The sequence below is a fragment of the Phallusia mammillata genome, chromosome 1 (genome assembly GCF_965637545.1).
Source record: "Phallusia mammillata chromosome 1, kaPhaMamm4.hap1.1, whole genome shotgun sequence".
Classification (NCBI taxonomy): Eukaryota; Metazoa; Chordata; class Ascidiacea; order Phlebobranchia; family Ascidiidae; genus Phallusia; species Phallusia mammillata.
Genome location: NC_137252.1, coordinates 304,337 through 323,424, shown reverse-complemented (window position 1 = coordinate 323,424; position 19,088 = coordinate 304,337). Strand labels below are relative to the sequence as shown.

Genomic DNA, 19,088 nt, shown 5'->3' with positions numbered 1-19,088 from the left:
TCGCAAATCCAGGTTTCAATAACTTCCGTGATCGGTTTTGCCTTTTTCTCCAAAGCTCTGTAACTTGGATTAAATCGTTTCGTCCCCTAAACTTTGTGCAGGTGCGCAAATGAAACTGCGATAACTTGTTGATTTGAATCAGTATTTTGTGTTTACTCGTGACTTTTCTTTATCGTTGCAAGATAAATGCTTTGCAATGTGCCAGTGCTACAATACACTTGACCATACATAAATATCAGCTGTTTTGGCGTGGTTCGTTTTAAAAGAATAAATACATTCCAATTCACTATTCAAGTCCTACGTTGGAAAACAATAAAACACTGTCAAATTACCTTGAAGAGTTTCTAAGGATTCGAAGAAGTTTCCACTGGTATCAAGCTGTCTGCAAGCTTCAAATATGTTTCCGATTCTGCTTTACCATTTTTTCTTAGTTTTAGGAAATCAGACACAAATGCCCAAACCGACCACTTGCTTCGTGTAGCTTTCACCCAAGCGCCAATCAATGCATTTAAATATGAAAAAAAATCAAATGAAAAAAAGACAATTTTAAAACTCAGTGGAAACAACAACAATAAGTGCAGAGTTGCGCATGAAAGTGCGTCAAATACGACGAAAGTGTGTTATGCGAAAAACTTGGCAAGTGACTAAAAAACACCTCAAACAAAACATATTGCCTAAGCATGACAGTGGATTATGCTTTCCTAAATTTCGTTAGTATTTCTACATTTACGAAAAAATGTAAACTGTTTGTTTTAAACTATTTGATTTTTGCGTTAATATGACTCGTTAGCAACTTATGGACGTTTCTTAATCGAATCCCTAGAAGTTAAATAAAATAAAAATGTTTAATCTAAGTCTTCTGGCGCAACTTGGAGAAGGTTTTGACAAAATTTCGTCGTGGGTTCGATTCCCGGCACCGACCAGTCCCTGTGAACGAAAATATAAAAAACCAAAAGACCAGCACCGAAAAATGCTAGAGCGTAAAAATATAGAAAATGTGGATTGCTTATAACTGGAATGAAGACGAAACAAATTGAGATGATTGTTGTCATGATTGGAATGATGGTTGGAACCTGGAAAGTAGGAAAATGTAAGTGTAAGAAAGTAAAACCTTACAAAATGTTAAACAGTATGTAAGATGCCACTGGAATGTCAAACCAACATGGGGTCTGTTTGTAATAAGACAGATTTTAACCAGAACTTTTGGACCGTAGGCTTATTATAAGGCGTCATACCGAATCATACTGGTCACCAAGCATTACCATATAGCAAGTCACAAAAGAAACATCTAGCCTGGGGATTGGTGGGATTCGAACCCACGACAGGAGTCTTTCCAGCAGTACTCGCGCTCTACCAACTGAGCTACACAGGTCGAATCACAGGCACCGTTGCCTGCCTTGTATGCTGCACATGTCAGCTTCGTAGTAGAGGATCGCCAGGTTGAACAGTAATCAGTTAAGATGAACATAAATTCATAACCAGTATCAGCCCTGAAGCGTCTATGCAGACCAGCGATCACGGCACGCTTATATATAAATCACAGTACGCCAGGCCCATTGAAGGCGCCATGCCGAATCAGTCGGTCACCAAACATTTACCACCTTATGGCGAGGCGTAGATTAGAAAAATCGAGTGCAGAATACGAGGCAGGCAACGGTGCTTGTGATTCAACTTTCGGCGGATTCTCAACTGAGCTGAACGTGTCACAATTAAACAATTCAATTTACCTTGAAAGGTCGGGGAAGTTGAGGTTTTCTGTGCCTCAAAACCAACACAGAAGCTGAACTGAAAGCGAAGAAAATCCAAGAGACGAAACCGAACGCATCAATCAGTGTGTCGAATTCACCAATCCAGACCAGTACAAGCACCGGGATGGCGTTGAAGCAGATGGCGGGCAAGGGCGACGCCCTGTGGATATGCAGCATACCGAGAATCTGAAAGAAAAATCGTTTGAGAATCGAGAAAATATTTCAAACAATCAGTTATCTGCTGACATATATTTTAAATTGAGAGAAAACTTATAAACCAGGAAATTTTTAGGAATCTCGCCCAATTAGTTAACAACCAAAACCAGAACGTACATGTAATGAAATAATAGTCTGTTAGGTCAAAGTAAATTTAAAATCGTTAGATAATCCATCCTACCGGTTTAGGTCAATCAGTTCATACCGTTAACCAATCCCAATAACAAATCCCAATTTACAAAAGGCGTGATACTGAATCATGATGACAAGGCATAGGCTAGAAAAAAAAACATATCCTGCTGTGGGATTCGAACGTCACATCATAAATGCACTTTGTAGAAAATCATGACATACGGGCCGAAATTCGTGCCCGAAACCAAAAGCACAGAGCCCTTCCAGAAGCCGACTCGTTTTAAAAGTCCGTTAAGTCGCAAAACTTTGATTGACAGGCGAACTTGAAAGTCTGCGAAAGCCCGACCCGACTTACAAAATTTTTCTCACCCTCGGCAGATGTTCGTTCCTTGCAGCCACGTACGAAACCCGAGCCATTTGAATCACGCTTGAGTTAACAGATCCGAACGTCACAATGCAAATCATCAGGGAAATTACCCACGACCCGTTGCCTAGCAACTTCCCAGCGAATGTGAGCGCCACTGTGGTGGAATTGCTCATCTCTGTCGGGGTGAGAACTGAAAAGGTGGGAATGTGGTAAAAGTGGTTTGAAACACTTGTTTGTAAATTAAAATCGCTTTTTTGATTTCCTTCAGAGTTTTATTTTAATCCAATGGTACATTTGATGTGTTAGTACCGCTTGGTTCCGTCTGTTTTCGTGCAGTTTGCCGTGTAAGTAAGTTCTCAAAAGCTATATGTTAACATACAGAAGGCAGATTTTCCCCACCACTATAACCAAAATCGACCGCATGTTCCTGGTAAATGCTAACATACAAATGATTATAGTCAAAATTGTGCGACACCCAGTACTTTGAAAATACGCTTCATACAGTGGTGACAATCAGCCGGTTCGCACCGGTTCTATAAAACCGTCTCACGAAATGTTATGAGATCAGCAAACCGCTTACCATTACTGGTTACTGTCAATGAACTGTTTGTAACAGAACTGGCTGAAAAATATGACTTTTGTGATAGAACAGGCTGACCAAAAATTTGAACCCCACCACTGACTTCATCCTGCCAATGCCATTTATCATCAGTGAAATTATTTTTTTACCGTTAACAGCAAATATTACCTTACCCCAGTGGTTCCCAAACTTTTTTCTTTTAAGGCGCATTTTAGAAAAAACAAAAATTGATTGGCGCACTTCGAACATTTGAATATTTTTTTAGCTGACAAAGACACTAACTATGAGGTCATAAAGCCGCTATACAGGTCACTCTCATAGTTAAATAGCCTAGTTGAACATCTCAGAGACGTGGAGCATGTTGGCGTAGTGGTCTAAGCACCTGGTACTACTACTCTACTTGATTGATTTTAATTTCAATATTTTTTGCAGCACACCTAATGACATCGCGGCGCATAGTTTGGGAACCACTGCCTTACCCAATAAATAAGCGACATTGATGACTACAAAACATATCGTGATGATGAAAACAGCGAGGATTGATGCGACAGCGACAGTGCGTGGTCGGTCTACTTCCTCTGTGACGTGACAAAGGGCGTTCCAACCTTGGTAAGTCCACATCACCTGGTGAAAGGAAATCATGTGTTCAATACAAGAGTGAAGCAGCCATGTGAAATCAATGCGTCATAAAGTTATTATGGGTTGGTGGTTCAAATCTCAGTCTGCTGGATTGCGTAAATAAAATCTAGGACGTTTAGCAACATTTGTACGACTATAAGTCAATTTGAAAAATGAAATAAGGTAGTTGAAAAGAAGTAGTTTGGTTTGATTTTAGAGATAAAATTAATGAATAATCTAAAGCAGGGGTGGGCAACGTTTGTTACTGTAGGGCCAATTATAAATGTCAAAATTGGATCGCGGGTCGCACGTGTGTATAACACAAAGTGATTTTGCTTGATTTCTTACCAAATATGCTTAACTACAAGTATAATTCGTATTAGATCCTAGCCACATTTTGCCAGGTCGCAGAATACTAGCATCAGGCGCATTAATCAGCTTAAAAATATGAAATAATTGGACTCCTTTGCCAGTACTTCCAAGCGTCTCTGAAATCCAAGCGTCTCTGCGGGCCGCACAACCTTTAATAAAGGGCCGCATGCGGCCCGCGGGCCCCAGGTTGCCCACCCCTGATCTAAAGCAATTGTTAGAAAGCCGTGAACAGCTTATGTAGACCTTTGCAGCAGTTGTTAAAAAAAACAAATGACACCGTACAAAACGTTTTAATCTTTCTCAACTCCAAGTCCAACACTTAACAGTTGATGGTTTATTTTGATGAACCACCAAAATTTGCCAGAAATCTAAAACTTATTTATATTTACCTGATAAAAAGCGTTGGTAATTGTAGCGAAAGTTATTCCTTCAATCGGTCCTGGATCAAAAGCGTTTTCGAAAGTGTTCAACGCAAGAGAAGGATTCTTCCCGCTGTAATAAAGTCCTCCACCCACAACAAACGCTATAGCGAGAAACTTCGCTAAAGTGGCCATAGTTTGAACTCGGATAGCTAAACGGACGCTGTATATGTTGATGGCAGTGACCAGCAATACCAGGATACTCGCTAACAATTTTACACTGTTTTGCGGTAGTGCGCCCCCTGCTGGAAAGATTGGCTGGATTGCATATTGCGCAAAAGCCAGAGCATCGATTGCAATAGAGGTGGGCAGTAAGCAGTTTACCCAAGGCATAAGGAAACCTATAGCGGGTCCGTATGCGTGTGTGAGGTAGGAATAATCGGATCCCGATTCGGGAATGGTCACCGCGAGTTCGCTGTAGCAAAGAGTCGATAATGTAGCCACGATTCCTCCGCCAATCCATATTACGAGGCTGATTCCAACACTGTTGTTGCAAACCTCTGCAATCCAAACACTTCATATTCGCGTGAAAACGTAGATTTCAGAATAAGTAAGGTTAAAACTTGTTGGATAGAGTTGCCACAGGAAGGTAAATATGTTTAATTCAATTTATAGGCTAAATTTAAGCCAGGTTTAAACTTTATTTCCATCAACAAAAGCGGTTATTTACAATTTCTCATATATCTACATTAGTATTTAGACTGTTTTTATATGTAAAAAACTATGTTGTGTACATAGTCGAAATATTCAACTGATCAAAAGCAAGAATGTTTCTTTTTACATTTTATTGTCTGCGGGAGATTACTTGCATAACGAGAGTGGTTCAGCTTATCTGCATTAATTGCGTTTGTAGGCAATCCTATGTAGCAAGCGGTTAGAAAACTAAGCAAGTGTAAGACGCTTAAAAAGCTCTGTAGTAGATGTTTTAGAAATATGCAAGAATCAAGTTTAATGTTTTAAATGACCAAAATGGCTTTACCAGAACTTTTCACGCACAATTTCAACACCACTTACTCAATATCATGTTTGGTGTGAGAAAAATCCCGCAGCCAATCATAACTCCACACGTCATCATAACACCACTGAACAAGTTGATTTGCTTCTTGACGCGAAGCGGATCAGCGGAAGGTGTTATATCCGATGATGGCTGTGGATCTGTCGTTACGTCACTCCCATAATGTGGTTTTCGGCGCCGAGTAATGAGAAATTCCCTCTCATCACTCATTTCTAGTCTAAGTCGCAAATCTGCAATTTCGTAAATGCATAAGAATCAACTGTTTGAAATCTGAAAATTTGCGACAAGAAATGGATTTTGAAAAAGCATAAAAATCAGCTGTATCTAAAAATACTGAATTGCTAATCGCTGTTTCATAAAATTAATAAACACAATCGCATTTCATTCTTACACATTCTGCCACATTGCACAATACACAACCAATTATGACGTTACAAACACTTCTGCACTCCTGACTCGTGACGTTATCAATAAGACAATATAGCGTTATGTCAACAAAACATCTGATAAGTGTTAGCATTCAGTCACCCCATGTACAATTCAGTCATTCCCTTTCTAGCAATTAGGCTGCGTAATTTACTTACTAATACAAGTGAGATTGCTTTCACAAATGCACAGCAGCACAGCAGGAAGTCAAGCTAGTATTCGCACTTATTCGTCTGACAATACAAATGTTCTGTAACTGGTAAACAAACTGATTGTGACGCAACTTAACAATTGACAATCAAACAAACGTTATTTCACGCATGGACAGTTTCCGCAACGATGCATTTACCCCAGCTTTGTTTACGTACACAACCGTGTTTGTCCCTTATTTTTTTTGATAAAGATATTGATATTTAAACCATAATATCACTGGCAACTATAGTTCATAACAATAGTTTTTTTACTGTCAGCAAACTTCTTTGTGGAATGTCGAAATTCACTAGTGATGGAAATGCAAACAAGTAAACATCTACAAAAGCAGCATCCAGTCACACACAACCAGACAAGCATTTCCCAGTTAACACTCTTTAAACTTCAAATAGTTAATACATAAAACTGTATTTACCGATGCAGCAGCTTTCCCTAGTGCACCTGCCCTCCAAACTGTATTGTGAGCTTAAGTATTTCCGACATTGCTGCACTGCGTAAGTATTATCCACAACTTGGGTTATTTATACTTCCATGCTAGCACATGACGACTGCAAGAGTTTGCCCCACGACAATCTGCACTGCCAGCACAATATATTGCTTGAGTCGCAAAATTCATGACGAAATCGTTCAAAAAACGCGCACGTACATCACTGAGCTCTAAGTCATTCTGAAACTAAACGGTTTAATCCGATTGCCTATCTTGATGCAAAGTGACAAATTTATGAAAAAGTTAATTATAGTAAGCCTCGGTTAATTCGGACCCGTTCGGACCAAAAATTTATCCGGATTAGGCGATGTCGATTAGTTCAAGTCTTACCACATTCCAAATCATTCGTACCTCCGAGTTTTGTCTGAATTAGGCGAAGATCAGGAATAGCTGAGGTTCACTGCATATGAATAACAGTAATGTACTTGTTCACCCAAAGGTACAGCAATTCAAGGAAAATTTATTGCATGTTTCACGTAAACGGCAATTGCAAAATTACAAGACAGCATAAAGTTTGAGGAACGTACATAGCACTGCTTTCACAATATAGCACAATAAACTATTCGGTACCTTCAGGTCATGTATACATTGCACATACAACATACATATAAGGGTACAGATTGTGACGACATACACAACAACAATAGTCTTTGTTACACAAAACAACTTAATAATGGCATTGGAACATATCCTTTGTGGTTCGATTGTGCCTAAAAGGAATTGAAAAACATAATCAAGCAATTATATCCAAACATTTGCAACATTGTACTTCAATCCATTTATAACACACAACCAGACTTGGACAACTAGATAATTCTAGTTATCTAATTCGTTAAATTAGAGCAAAATGGCGGTAATTCTAATTCCAATCTAATTTAGACATACCGAGTAAGCTCTAATTCTAATTCTAGTCAAATTCACAATTTTCCCCAAAACGCTAGTTTGTCCAACAGTATTTCTAGGCATGTTATACAAGTATGTGCAAAGCGAACAAACCTATGTCACAAACAAGGCCAAACCACATCACTGAAACATGTAAACGAGTTTTAACCACGCTGAATTATACAGTTCAAAACGTGCAAATCGTGGAGTTTAAATTTGAGATGTACCACAGTTGGTTGGTTTTAAATCTAATTCTAGTTCGAATTCTAGTTTAATTTATGTTTTGTTTTTGAGAAAGTGGTAATTCTACTAATGTAATTTGTAAAAACTGGGATGCTCTAATTTTAATTCTAATCCAATTTAAAAAACGAAAAAAATCTAGTTGTCCAAGTCTGCATACAACTATAGGGTTTTGTTGGTGAATAAAGCAGATAAGGTCTGAAATAATAGGTTTTCGTGGCTTTAAAAAAGAATTATGTCCATAAAACTGCTAATAAAAGTTCACAAAGAAAAACAATTGAGAAAAAACCTGTGCAACTTAACTACTGCTGTACACACTAAATAGGACTTTATCGTTGTAAGCACCTACCCTACGTGAAGATGAAAACTTGATGTTCTATGTGGTTTACCAACACTTATACGTGATGTAGATTTAATGGCTTCCAACACTGAAATGTAGGAGCTCTCGCACAGCGGGCCTCCCTCCTCAGTGATGTCACGACTGCTGTCGTAATCAGAAATGACGTCACTAACGTCGCTGTCCTTGGTCGGGGTTTGTGGAGATCCCCGTGTCATGTGCGAGTCCATCGTGGGCAACGAAGAGGAAATGTTCGATGTTGAGGAGCTGGCGATACTTCGGCGGGTTTTTCTGCCTTTTGGGCTACACGGAATGTCGATTAAACTGCTGGATCGGGTTATGAGGGTTTCTTTCTTCGGTCTTCTTGATCGTGGGGAGCTGTACGTGAACATGTCGCTATCCTTGGTCTTTTTCCGTTTCGTTTTCACCGCGTTTGCGCTTTTCTGCCAATCCTTGTGCCATCGGAAACACATTTTGTTGGAAGGACCGCTGCACTCGGTTTCAGTAGCAGACTCTGACATGACTTGATAAAGCGATGACCGGACAATCTTTAAATCCTCGGGTCCGGGGGGCGAGTAGCGGCAGAACCACACACTCTGGTGTCCGACATCGATGTTTACAAACTCCGAGTCGAGTTCTTTCGAGTCTTCGTCGTCCGTTTCGTCAAACCCGGAGTCGCAACTCATCGACTTCGGCCTGCTAGCGCCACCTAGCGACGTAGGACTGGACAAACTTTCGCTGCTGTTAAAAGTCGATCGACGCCCACAAACGAAATCACAGAGCTCGTTGCAAAAGCACGTGGTGTCGCACCGGAGCACATAGTTCGTGTAGTAAGCCGCAACGCCGTGGTGGATTGCCAGTTTAACGCAGCATTTCGGTTCAACGTAGGGTAATGGTGGCTGAGAAACGTCGACTTTAATGCGGACTTTCTTCTGACGCCTAGTTGTCCGTTCGCTTCGGGTTTTACGAAATGTTAGAATCCTGTGATAATAGCGTACCTGGTTCTTTTTAACAGACAGCACAACCCTTTGTGGAGATCTGTCGTAAGCCATTGCTACAGGCGGCCACAGAAGATACAAACTAAAATCTGTAAAATTTACACAAGAAAATAAAGATGTATTACTTTTGTACTGTTTTCTTGTAATACAGAATTACATTCCTGTCATTTCGGGATTAAAGCCATGGCGGACATATAGTGCGTTGTAGAAAACTATTAAGTAAAATCAACATATGGACGTCATTGACATAGTAACTTTAAAAACACATGCCTGATCAATTCTGCGATCCCGAAATATCCTCACAAATCTCACATGTTGCAAGCAAAAACTACATGAGCTAAATTGATGTTTCAGTTTCGTCACCGAACTTTATGGAACTATGATCAACGTCATTTTGTACAACAAAGTCAAAAAATTAAACACATAAAACATATTCAGAAAACGTATCTTGTCTGTACAGAATGCAAGCCACTTTTCAAACCATACTTAGCAAGTAGTGCCTAAAAGGTCTAAAGGTGTATTAAAGTGACATATACAAGATTTACTTGCATTTACTTTCGACCAAATCAGCCAACTGTTTTGTTTTGACCTAAACTTTAAAGCGGGCTTGCGGTATCTTAACTTGAAACATCTGTTCATTTGCACAACTGCTTTTCACATGAACCGCTTTACAATCTGGTCTATTGTTTTAAAACTGTTGTATGACTGGGCGGAAATTACTATGCTGTGCGAACAGTTACGTAACCGGTTTTCCTTAACCAGCGGGTACTTAAACAGTAATTGCGTTCTCAACTGCTTGTTTCGTCACAAACCAATGTATGTCGTACACAATTTGACCTATTTTTAGCTGCATGAGCTGCACTTGCGTAGTCATCAATTTGTCATATTGTAGACATTTACCTTGTACGCCCATACCTTGTAAAACTACTGCAGTTACAAATACCTCACGTAGTTTTTAAAAACATGTTTACTTTCAACTTCAAAGCCTGCACATTTGTAGATGCCGTTAATAATATCTTTTTTTCTATAGCTGCAAAACCGTTATTTAGAGTTTTGATTCTAAACCACATATATGCTGCACATTTACTTATGTTACAGCCGACCTATTCTGTTTGAAGTTATTTCCTAGAGTGCTTATCACATAGGAAACAGCAACACATGCAACACTTCCACCCGAACGTTTTTCCAGTTCGTGACTAAACAAGCCTTTTTTTCTGACAACAAAACCAAAAACAAGCATTTTCCAGCTATGCCTGCAACCTAGGGCAGCTGACAAACTGTTCTAGCTATTGACCAGTTGCTGTCGATTGTACAGATAGTCTTGGCCGTATTTCAACCTGCAAAAGACAAAACTAAGGAAAAATATAGCACAGGTAACAAACTTTTAACTGTTGGAGTCATGCTTTGATCAGTTGCTGCCTACTCTACAGTTCAGTTGCCTGTCTTCCATGTAATATTTCATCTATTTTTAACTTACACCATCACGATAGGTGGATAAAACCTCATGCTGCGTTTGCATGCGATTTGACGTCACTGCAAAACTGTCAGACAGACAACTTATTTGACTCCAGCAACTGCAAGACTGCTGACTGACTGGTGCTGTACTGTGACTGAAGGTCAATTGTTTACATGAAGTCGCTACAGCGAGTTGAACAACAATTCCTACCAAACCCGAATGTGGCAAACCCGCTCAACGCATGTAGCTGTGAATATCCAGGAAATCCTGCTGTTGAGAAGCAGCAACCACAACGCAGGGATAAAAACTATGTCTGTCAAATCAGAAAACATTGAAACAATTTGTCCTGAAGCCATACTGTGCCACATATTTTAGCATTGTTTTCCTGCAATCCGCCCGCGAGGCATTTAGCCGGAAATGTTTGAATGAAACGCTGGTGGAAATGAGGTACCGATAAGTACAGCTTGTATTTCTCATTTTTAACCCTGCGCTTTCTGCTTCACTCGATAATTTCCGCGGGAGCAAAAGACGATTTAAACTCAAGCGTTTTTAAAACAACTTTTGCCGCGCTCGTCTAACGGTTAAAAGGGTCGTAAAGATTCGCCGAAAATTCAAGCCTGGTCGATTACCACGCCACGTCCAACACAACGGGAAACAACGAAAGGAAATTAGTGTTTACAGACAAACCAGTGTTCGCGTAATAACGGGCGCGAAATTAAAATTACTTCCCCTTGTCCTCGCGGGTTGAGGTCGCTGTAAAATAAATAGACCACGAACCATTTTCTGCCATGTTTACTACAAAGTTTGTGTAACACACGGTTCGAGGTAGTTTAAATCAAATGCAGGAAATTTTTTTGCCTTAAAAACCTGTTCCATAAGGGCCTTAAGTATTGGACTAACTTCTCATAAACTTCCATCTTTTGTCCAGCCGAAATACGTGCTGTTTCTAAACAGGTAATAATACGAAACCCACACGAACCACGGCTCTGTGTTCGCCATCATTATTTTGAAAAGATTTAACAGTTCTTACAAACTACCTCGAAGCCGGGTTTTGTTTAAGGTTTGGTTTAAGGTTTGGTTTTTTAAAAAAGTATCAAATAACAGCTCTGTTTGTAAAAACAACAACGGTTAAAATCCAGTCCTCTTGGAAATAATGCAAGTTGACTGTCCTTGGAAAAAATTACATGACGAGTCTATGTAGTTTCGCAATAAAATATTTGAACTTTCCGTCAAATGTCGCAAGGCAAGGGATCATTGCATTCAGACTGAGAGGAACTTTATTGATAGGTGCTTGAGATGTGCGTGATATCACATCAGCGGTTCAACCGATCACAGTGACACAAAACGAAACAAGAAAACGTGAAATGAAAGCGTGATTCTACAGATGCTGATGTAAGTGAGTGAGGACAAACACAAGTTGTGTGAAAAAGTGAAACATTGTTATAACACATTGTGATGTACAAAGACTAAAACAAGGCAAAAGTGCAGATAAATACGCATATGTGGTTCCCAACCTTTTTTGTCCTGTGCACCTTTTTAGTCGATATTCAAATCTATTCCCCCCCTCCCCCTACAAATTTAGTTTGTAAGAGTAAGAGATTTGTAAGAGATTAATATGGTGACACAAATTCCTCCCCTAGTGGGGTATTCCCCCTGGTTGGGAACCACTGTATAAGGGGGTTCTATAGGAATATACATAGTGTCATTATAAGCAGAAGCTTTACTATACAATAATGTCTTTACCATACAATAATCGCTTTACCATACAAAGCGATAAAAAATGAACTTTTTTTGTCAAACTGCAAAAGCTTATCCTTTTGACCAACACAAAACAGCAAAAAAATTGTTCAAACCCTGAGAATAAGAAAAACGAACCCCATCTGCCCTGTAAATTCCTGCCGATTTTTTTGCGAAATCCACCAAATGCCACCAAGTTTTCCGCCGCTACGTGGCATCGTGGAGCATATAACGTTCATATCGCATGGTCGGGTTATTGTATGACGCATACGGAACTCGAAGTATTCTTAGTAAGACTTGGTGGTAGATTGACTCGCTTGCGTTGCTGGACTCTTTCCATGACCTGCAAAAATGTGGTTTCATGTTTAGTTAATTTGTTTCAAAATGTTGGCGTTCTTATTTCTACAACTTATACACATTGATAAGTAAACTTACAAATTTTTGGCGAAACAGTGTTTGAAACAAGTGATAAGTTTGCTTCTGACAACAACAAAAATATAAGAAAAAAATAATTTATAGACTTGAATACTGACACAATATTCAATGTGTTTCTAGGTAAAAGACATACATTAAACTAGTATAAGTCAGTTACAACGCACAGGCGGTAATAATCATTACTAATAAATGTAATAATTATAAATATAATCAACGATACGGACTAAGACATGGTACATCAACATGGATTAGTAATTTAAACAGCAAAACAATATTGTTTCCATAGGTTTAGAGCAGGAGTGCATAACCTTTTTTCGTTTACAAATCGCATCACATGTTCTTATTTTACTAAAGACCACCAGTGTGTCCACCGAGTCCAAAAAAATCTAGTGTCCGGACTTGTATTTTATTCACATATGTTGTGCCGCTGGTTTATATTAAACCTATGGCGCATATTTCACACACCTCGTGGTTCTCGGCGCCGAAAGCATTGTTACATCACACACAGCACGATTCTCGAATGTGTCGTCTATTGTTTCGTCGCGATTGAGGACACGAAATTGGAAACCGACGCGAGAGACCCGACATAATTTCAAGCGGCCCTGGTATTGTTTTTGTGACAGGAATCTTGTAAATAAGTCGCGAAGGTTTCTGTGCTGTCCATCACTGTCACAACGATTGATGTTTTGTGTGGCGACTGGACAACGCATTTCAGGCTAGCGTGATCCGGTTAGTGTTAGTTAAGTTACTGGACACGAAGTACTGTGGCCACTGTTGGCTGACAAACATCCAAAAATAACTGTCAAAATGTTAAGTAACAATATGGGATGTTTTAAACCAAGCCCAGCGTTAGGCATTTTGTTTGGACTTTGGATTCGTTTGTCTGTACAAAGACCAATAACCAAACAAAGCATTAGAATAATAAAGTAAAACTGCAACGTTTCAATCATAAGTGTTCTACTTCCATTGTTGACAACTTTCAGGATTTAATCAACACAATTAAAAACAAGGTTTTAAATGAAGACAATTAAAATTATAAAAAAAGCTTTTCTGACAAGATAGATTGAACCAGAGTTGTAAACCCGGCCCGACCTACAACTCTGAATTGAACATCAAACATGTTAAAGAGAATATAATATTTGACCAACCAAAGCATGAACTTACTGTAAGATATTCCATAATATCAATGGTTCCCGTTTTATCGACGTCGATTTGACTCATAATTTCTTTGATTTCTTTGTCAGTGTAAAGATGACCCTGTTTCATCAACAATTGTTCCAATTCGTTTTCGTCAATCGTCTGCATCAAACAAATAACAGATCATGCAACAAACTCTAACAAAGCTTGCACAGCTATTGACAAATAGGAAGTTCTTGCAATCAGTGACATTATAGTGCGCATGAGCTTGTTATTACTCCGTTTTATGGCCATTTTCTGCATTAGCTTCATATTGTGGACAATTTTGTGGAATAATTTATGCCATTACCCTGATGTGGGCGTCTCGTATGGGACGTCGAAACGTCGGTTTGTTATAATGAAAACTGCTGGAAGAGCTACATATTTATTAATACATTATGTCTGGCAGCAACAACTTACTTACACAACTGTGTAGAAGTTTTAATATCTAAATGTTTAATTTTGTCAAAGTGGGCAAGGTTTTGATCAGTTGGTTGTGAAAGATTCAGTTAAAGTTAATATTTGGGGTCAAGTAGTCGAAGTTTTTGATTGTACAAACAATTCGAACACACTTTGTCAACATTTTACAACATTGTTTACCCCACAAACTTGGCACGTTTTTTTGTAATTTGATCATAATTTTGACGTTATATGTTCCTAATTGTTGGGTAATAACAAAAATAATATCTGGAGGTTCTGAACTCAGCACATTCACGTTGTAAACAATGTTACAATCAAGCCCACAAACACGGTCAGTTATTTGGGTTCATTCGAGATTATGTTACTCCAAAAATAGCAGGGTTCATGTGAAGAACAATGTATAACTTTGTCATGTGTGTATTCGTTGTGTTAATATGTGTCTGTGTTGAGCTGAGTTGAGTTTATTGTTTGTGTTCATATATGTTTGGGTAGCTTTGTGATGTGTAAACTCGACAGTTCTAAAATGTTTGCCTTCTATTTGCTCCGCAACATACACAATGAAATGAAATTCAAAACAACTTGTATATACTATAATATGAAAGAAATGTCAATAGCGCTGATTGTTGCGTGTCAGAAAACTAAAATTAATAAATGTTTGTTGAAAAACTTATAACGTTCCCAAATTCACAAAGCCATGCCTTTAACATTTAAACTCTTCACGGGCGAAGTGTTCATCATAGTAACAAATGCAACGAACTGATCTTTGTTTAATGTTCGAAGGATATGTTTAAGCCCGGAGTGTCTATCTCTCTTCACCAACTGCACTGATGAGACCTTAGTTTGAAACAGTTTGCACTGCAGCTTAAGTGTGTTTCATTTTGAGATAATTTTACTGAATGAAAAAAATTGAGGTCTTGAAATTCGAACAACAACATTTTTTTTCTTACACCATCGTTGTTAATGTCGCTTTCGTTGAAAAACTTTTCGGATTTGATGAGAACTGAGAGTTTGAGTTCGGGCAACTGCTCTGCAACTTTCTGTGGAATAAAAGCGAGATAAACATTTGTACAAAACATCCTAGCACAACAAAACCTAAACTATATGATGTACAGCTTACAGCGTAATATGCTTAGGACATATTAGTATCAGGAACGTTAAAAAAAAGCATTGAGGCCTTACTCCAAGGTGTCCAAACTTTTTAATAGGGAGCTAATTTTATCATGTGAAGACCCCCGCGGCAGAATTATAGCAGAAAATATACGGGATTTAAGGAAATTGTGGAATTTTGTTGCGTCATAACCATGTATTCTTCCTTTTTACCCATAAATTAAATTCCATAGAAAGCTTTTGCGTGAAGTCGCCACCAAATATTTAATTCCAAGTAAGCAGATATTGAAGCAAAAATAATTTGCGATTCAATATTGTTACGCTTCACGTTTGTGCAGAAGCGTGTAGTGACAATTTTATGATGATGAGGTTCACATGTTTAAGACTAAAAGCGGGTGTCATTTTCGAACATTACAAATAACGGAATTTAATCGTTTGATCACTTTGTTCCGTAAACGTTTCTAATTACAATGTAAGTTTTTTTTTAGTTGCAATGCAAGTGACTCATAAACACAACTTACATCGTACAGAGCTACCCTCTGGAGGGCCGATGTAAATTTGGCCATATCTCCGTCACTAGGTGGGGTGTTTCTCTCCACTGGAGGCGTCGAAGAGACTGATGTGTGTCTTGATGGTTTCTTGCTTGATTTGTGCTGACCACGTGCTTTAGCGGACTTCGCACGTTGAACCATCGGACTTCTCCGAGCGGTGGAAGGCCTCACAACACCAAGTTTGTTGGATGGGACTTTTGAGCTGTCCTGCGTATTGGAAAATAATAATACATGTAAGGTTTAAAATCATAGCACACCAGGCCCATTTAAGGCACCATATACTGAATCAGCCGGTCACCAAGCGTTCGCATTCACCACCACATGGCAAGGCGTAGGCCAAATAAATTAACCGGCGGTGAGATTCAAACCCACGACAGAAGTCTTTCCCAGGAGTCGCGCTCTACCAACTGAGTTACAGAGGCTCGGTGGTGCACTCGCCGAAAGATAAGGTTTGGTTGCAGTTTAGAGCAAAGATACACTGTGACGTTTTGCATTGGAGGTTGGTACCAAGTCGCGTAAAATCAATTATTATATTATGTAGGTTAAACAAAATGCTGGTGTCGTAAACCACACTTAAATGAGAGCATCACAATATAGCAAAACACCCCGTGCCAATTACAGACTGCCGAATATCATAGTATTGTAGGCTAGACTTAGGGGTCGGCAACCCCTGGCACGCGTGGCAAGGTTGGCACTCGAGGTGATTTCATGGCACGCCAAACAATTTGCGTGTTTATATTAAAATACTAAACTGTTACGCTGCTTGTTTTCGGTTGTTTATCATTCAATAGTCTAGAAATTCAGCCTACACGTACAGAACATTGATATCAGCTAGCACAAACCACTATTACCCACAAAAATGTTGGCACGCGAAGTCATTACCACATGGAAATAACAAGTAAATCGGTATGCGTCGCCTAAGGTTTTCTGCCTCTGGGCTAGACTTAAAGGTTTCCTGACGCTTAATTGAAAACAAAGGGTCACAGCAAAATAAAGGCTGGGGTTACAATTCTGATGTTAACATGGGCGGCGGCACCTAATTTTTCCGCTTGTAAAGTTTTTGGCCGGCGCCTGTGGATGTTAACAAGTCCCACAAACACACCAACTATATATTTCACAATTTCGATGTTTACAAGTCAAACACTTCAACTAAATATTTCTCACCCCTGACAAGGGAAGTTGGCGGGATTTGTTCGTGTTATTTGCCGCCTTTAATTCTTCTTCAAGACTTTTCATTTTCTCGGACATATCGTAAACCTTTGCTTTGTACTTTTGTATTTCCTTCTCTTTGATCGCAAGTTCAGCTCGCAAGTTTTCTTTTTCCTGCAAAACTTTGTTACTGATGCTTGTTTTGACCAAAATCTGTAATTGTAATTTGCTCCAGAAGGTCGATTAGATCACGTAAACCAGTGGTTCTCAAACTTTTTTATTGTCGGGGCCAAATGGTATTTTTTAAGTGTGTAGGGAGCTGCAAAAAAACGAAACCTTGAGAAAATCACTAAAGATTATTACTTTCAAAGCTAAAATAGCAATGTTTGGTGGTTTTCTGAGGTCTGGTGCGAGCCGCAAAATAAGTAGCTGGGAGCCGCATGCGGCCCCGAAAACCGAGTTTGAGAACCACTGACGTAAACATTTAACTGCCAAATATGCAACGAAAAACGTTAAATGTCATCATGTTTTCTTAGCTAAGGTAAACATACGCAAGTACTGGGATCAGCCCTGAGACATCAATACTGTACTCATTTATAGAGTATGGTGCGCCAGGCCCATTGAAGGCGTCATACCAAATCATGCCGGTTACCTAAGCATTCCCATATGGCAAGGCAAAGTTTTCTGACCTTTACATATTTGATGAGAACTTCGTTTTCCTTTTCTTCTTCTTCATCCGGAGTCAGTCGAGGTGGCGAAGCTTCGGCTTCCTCCATTTTAAAGGTCACGGAAAATCAGAATTAGCTTATTGGAAGAGTAAATGTTGTCCAGGTTAAGTCCACGTACCCTCAATCTAAAAGTTTGTGACTGGTTTAAATCTTTAATGAAGAAAAAAAGAACAGGCTGGAGTATTTTAGCTCATCTAAACACGTTTCTCGTAAGTTAATGTAAAACCAAACCTAACCATAGCTTAAATTACACGAAACTGAATTCTCGAAAATCATTCATCTTTCAATAAAATCCGCATGTACATAAACGACTAATTAAATTTCAATGCATAAAACTGACTGTGTTTAATGTGATTGAAAGTTGAAAACTCGAATGTCCCCTTCGACTAACAGTGGCATAACATGAAAATTCAGACGGTGCCTGAACTAAATTGTTTACCAAAATCGACTTTTATGTGGTAGTTATTTGATACATCTGAACTATCTGATAACACTGAAAAATGTTTGCTTGTTAACTGGTAACTGAACTTTTTCGTTATGTGTTAATCTCGAAGTTAACAATAGAAAACCTCTCACAAGTCTGGGCAGCTTCACCCGTGAACGAAACTGGTTGTGCCAGAGCGACCAAGCAAAGTCAGCGCACAGTGGGTTAAACGCGAGGTTAATGAAACTTGAAACTTGGCGCCCAGGATCAAATATCTGGTGTCCATTGTGTTCTGGTGTGTTGAGTTGTTTACCAATCATTGTGCGGCTCTTTGTTGCGTCATAACTGGCTTGTTACCAAACAACAAGGAATTTGTTGAAAACATTTATTGGATGCTGTTGGACATAGAAAATAAGATTTATAATGACTCTTCTTTTTTTGGGCGTTTTTTATCAATTTAGTTTCAAAACCTAACTGAATTCATACGATAGTACCTGGTAATTATCTACATTAAATGGTAAACATAGCACAGAAAAACAAGTTTTGTTGAGCAATAGAACAAAGGAATTCGAATTTAAACAATAACAGTTTGTGCGATTGTGACAAAACAAGGCATTATTATGTTTGCTCCGTAATGTGATGAAACTCAACCCCGAAGGTTAATGAGGTGCTGATTAACTGTTTTGGAATTTAATTCAATAGAACAAAGCCATTTCTAGAAACACAACATGGTAATTAACTTGATGGATTGGTTAACTGTCAAGTGGGCATTCACATAAAAACAGAATGTTTCTCCATTGAAACTTGAGCTAGGAAACGTTCAAAAAATCAAACAGCGGAATAAACACCGTGGTGGGG

General features: G+C 39.0%; 3 protein-coding genes across 3 annotated transcripts; all 3 read right to left on the bottom strand.

Annotated features, from left to right (window-relative positions):
- Positions 1-452: 452 nt before the first annotated feature.
- Positions 453-6,305, bottom strand: LOC145239101 (b(0,+)-type amino acid transporter 1-like). Its single transcript, XM_080102386.1, has 6 exons — positions 5,467-6,305; positions 4,423-4,952; positions 3,523-3,667; positions 2,466-2,653; positions 1,728-1,934; positions 453-1,073 (listed from the first exon to the last, which is right to left on the bottom strand). The coding sequence occupies exons 1-6, from the start codon at positions 5,675-5,677 to the stop codon at positions 846-848; spliced, it is 1,509 nt and encodes a 502-aa protein (XP_079958512.1). The 5' UTR covers positions 5,678-6,305; the 3' UTR covers positions 453-845.
- A 725-nt stretch (positions 6,306-7,030) lies between these two features.
- LOC145229169 (uncharacterized) lies at positions 7,031-10,873 on the bottom strand. Its single transcript, XM_080094465.1, has one exon. It carries the CDS (start codon positions 9,099-9,101, stop codon positions 8,058-8,060), a length of 1,044 nt encoding a protein of 347 aa, XP_079950591.1. The 5' UTR covers positions 9,102-10,873; the 3' UTR covers positions 7,031-8,057.
- Positions 10,874-11,617: 744 nt separating this feature from the next.
- Positions 11,618-18,092, bottom strand: LOC145229186 (uncharacterized). The gene is made up of 6 exons (XM_080094486.1): positions 17,768-18,092; positions 17,094-17,252; positions 15,900-16,136; positions 15,219-15,308; positions 13,840-13,974; positions 11,618-12,583 (listed from the first exon to the last, which is right to left on the bottom strand). Exons 1-6 carry the CDS (start codon positions 17,852-17,854, stop codon positions 12,494-12,496), a joined length of 798 nt encoding a protein of 265 aa, XP_079950612.1. The 5' UTR covers positions 17,855-18,092; the 3' UTR covers positions 11,618-12,493.
- Positions 18,093-19,088: the final 996 nt, after the last annotated feature.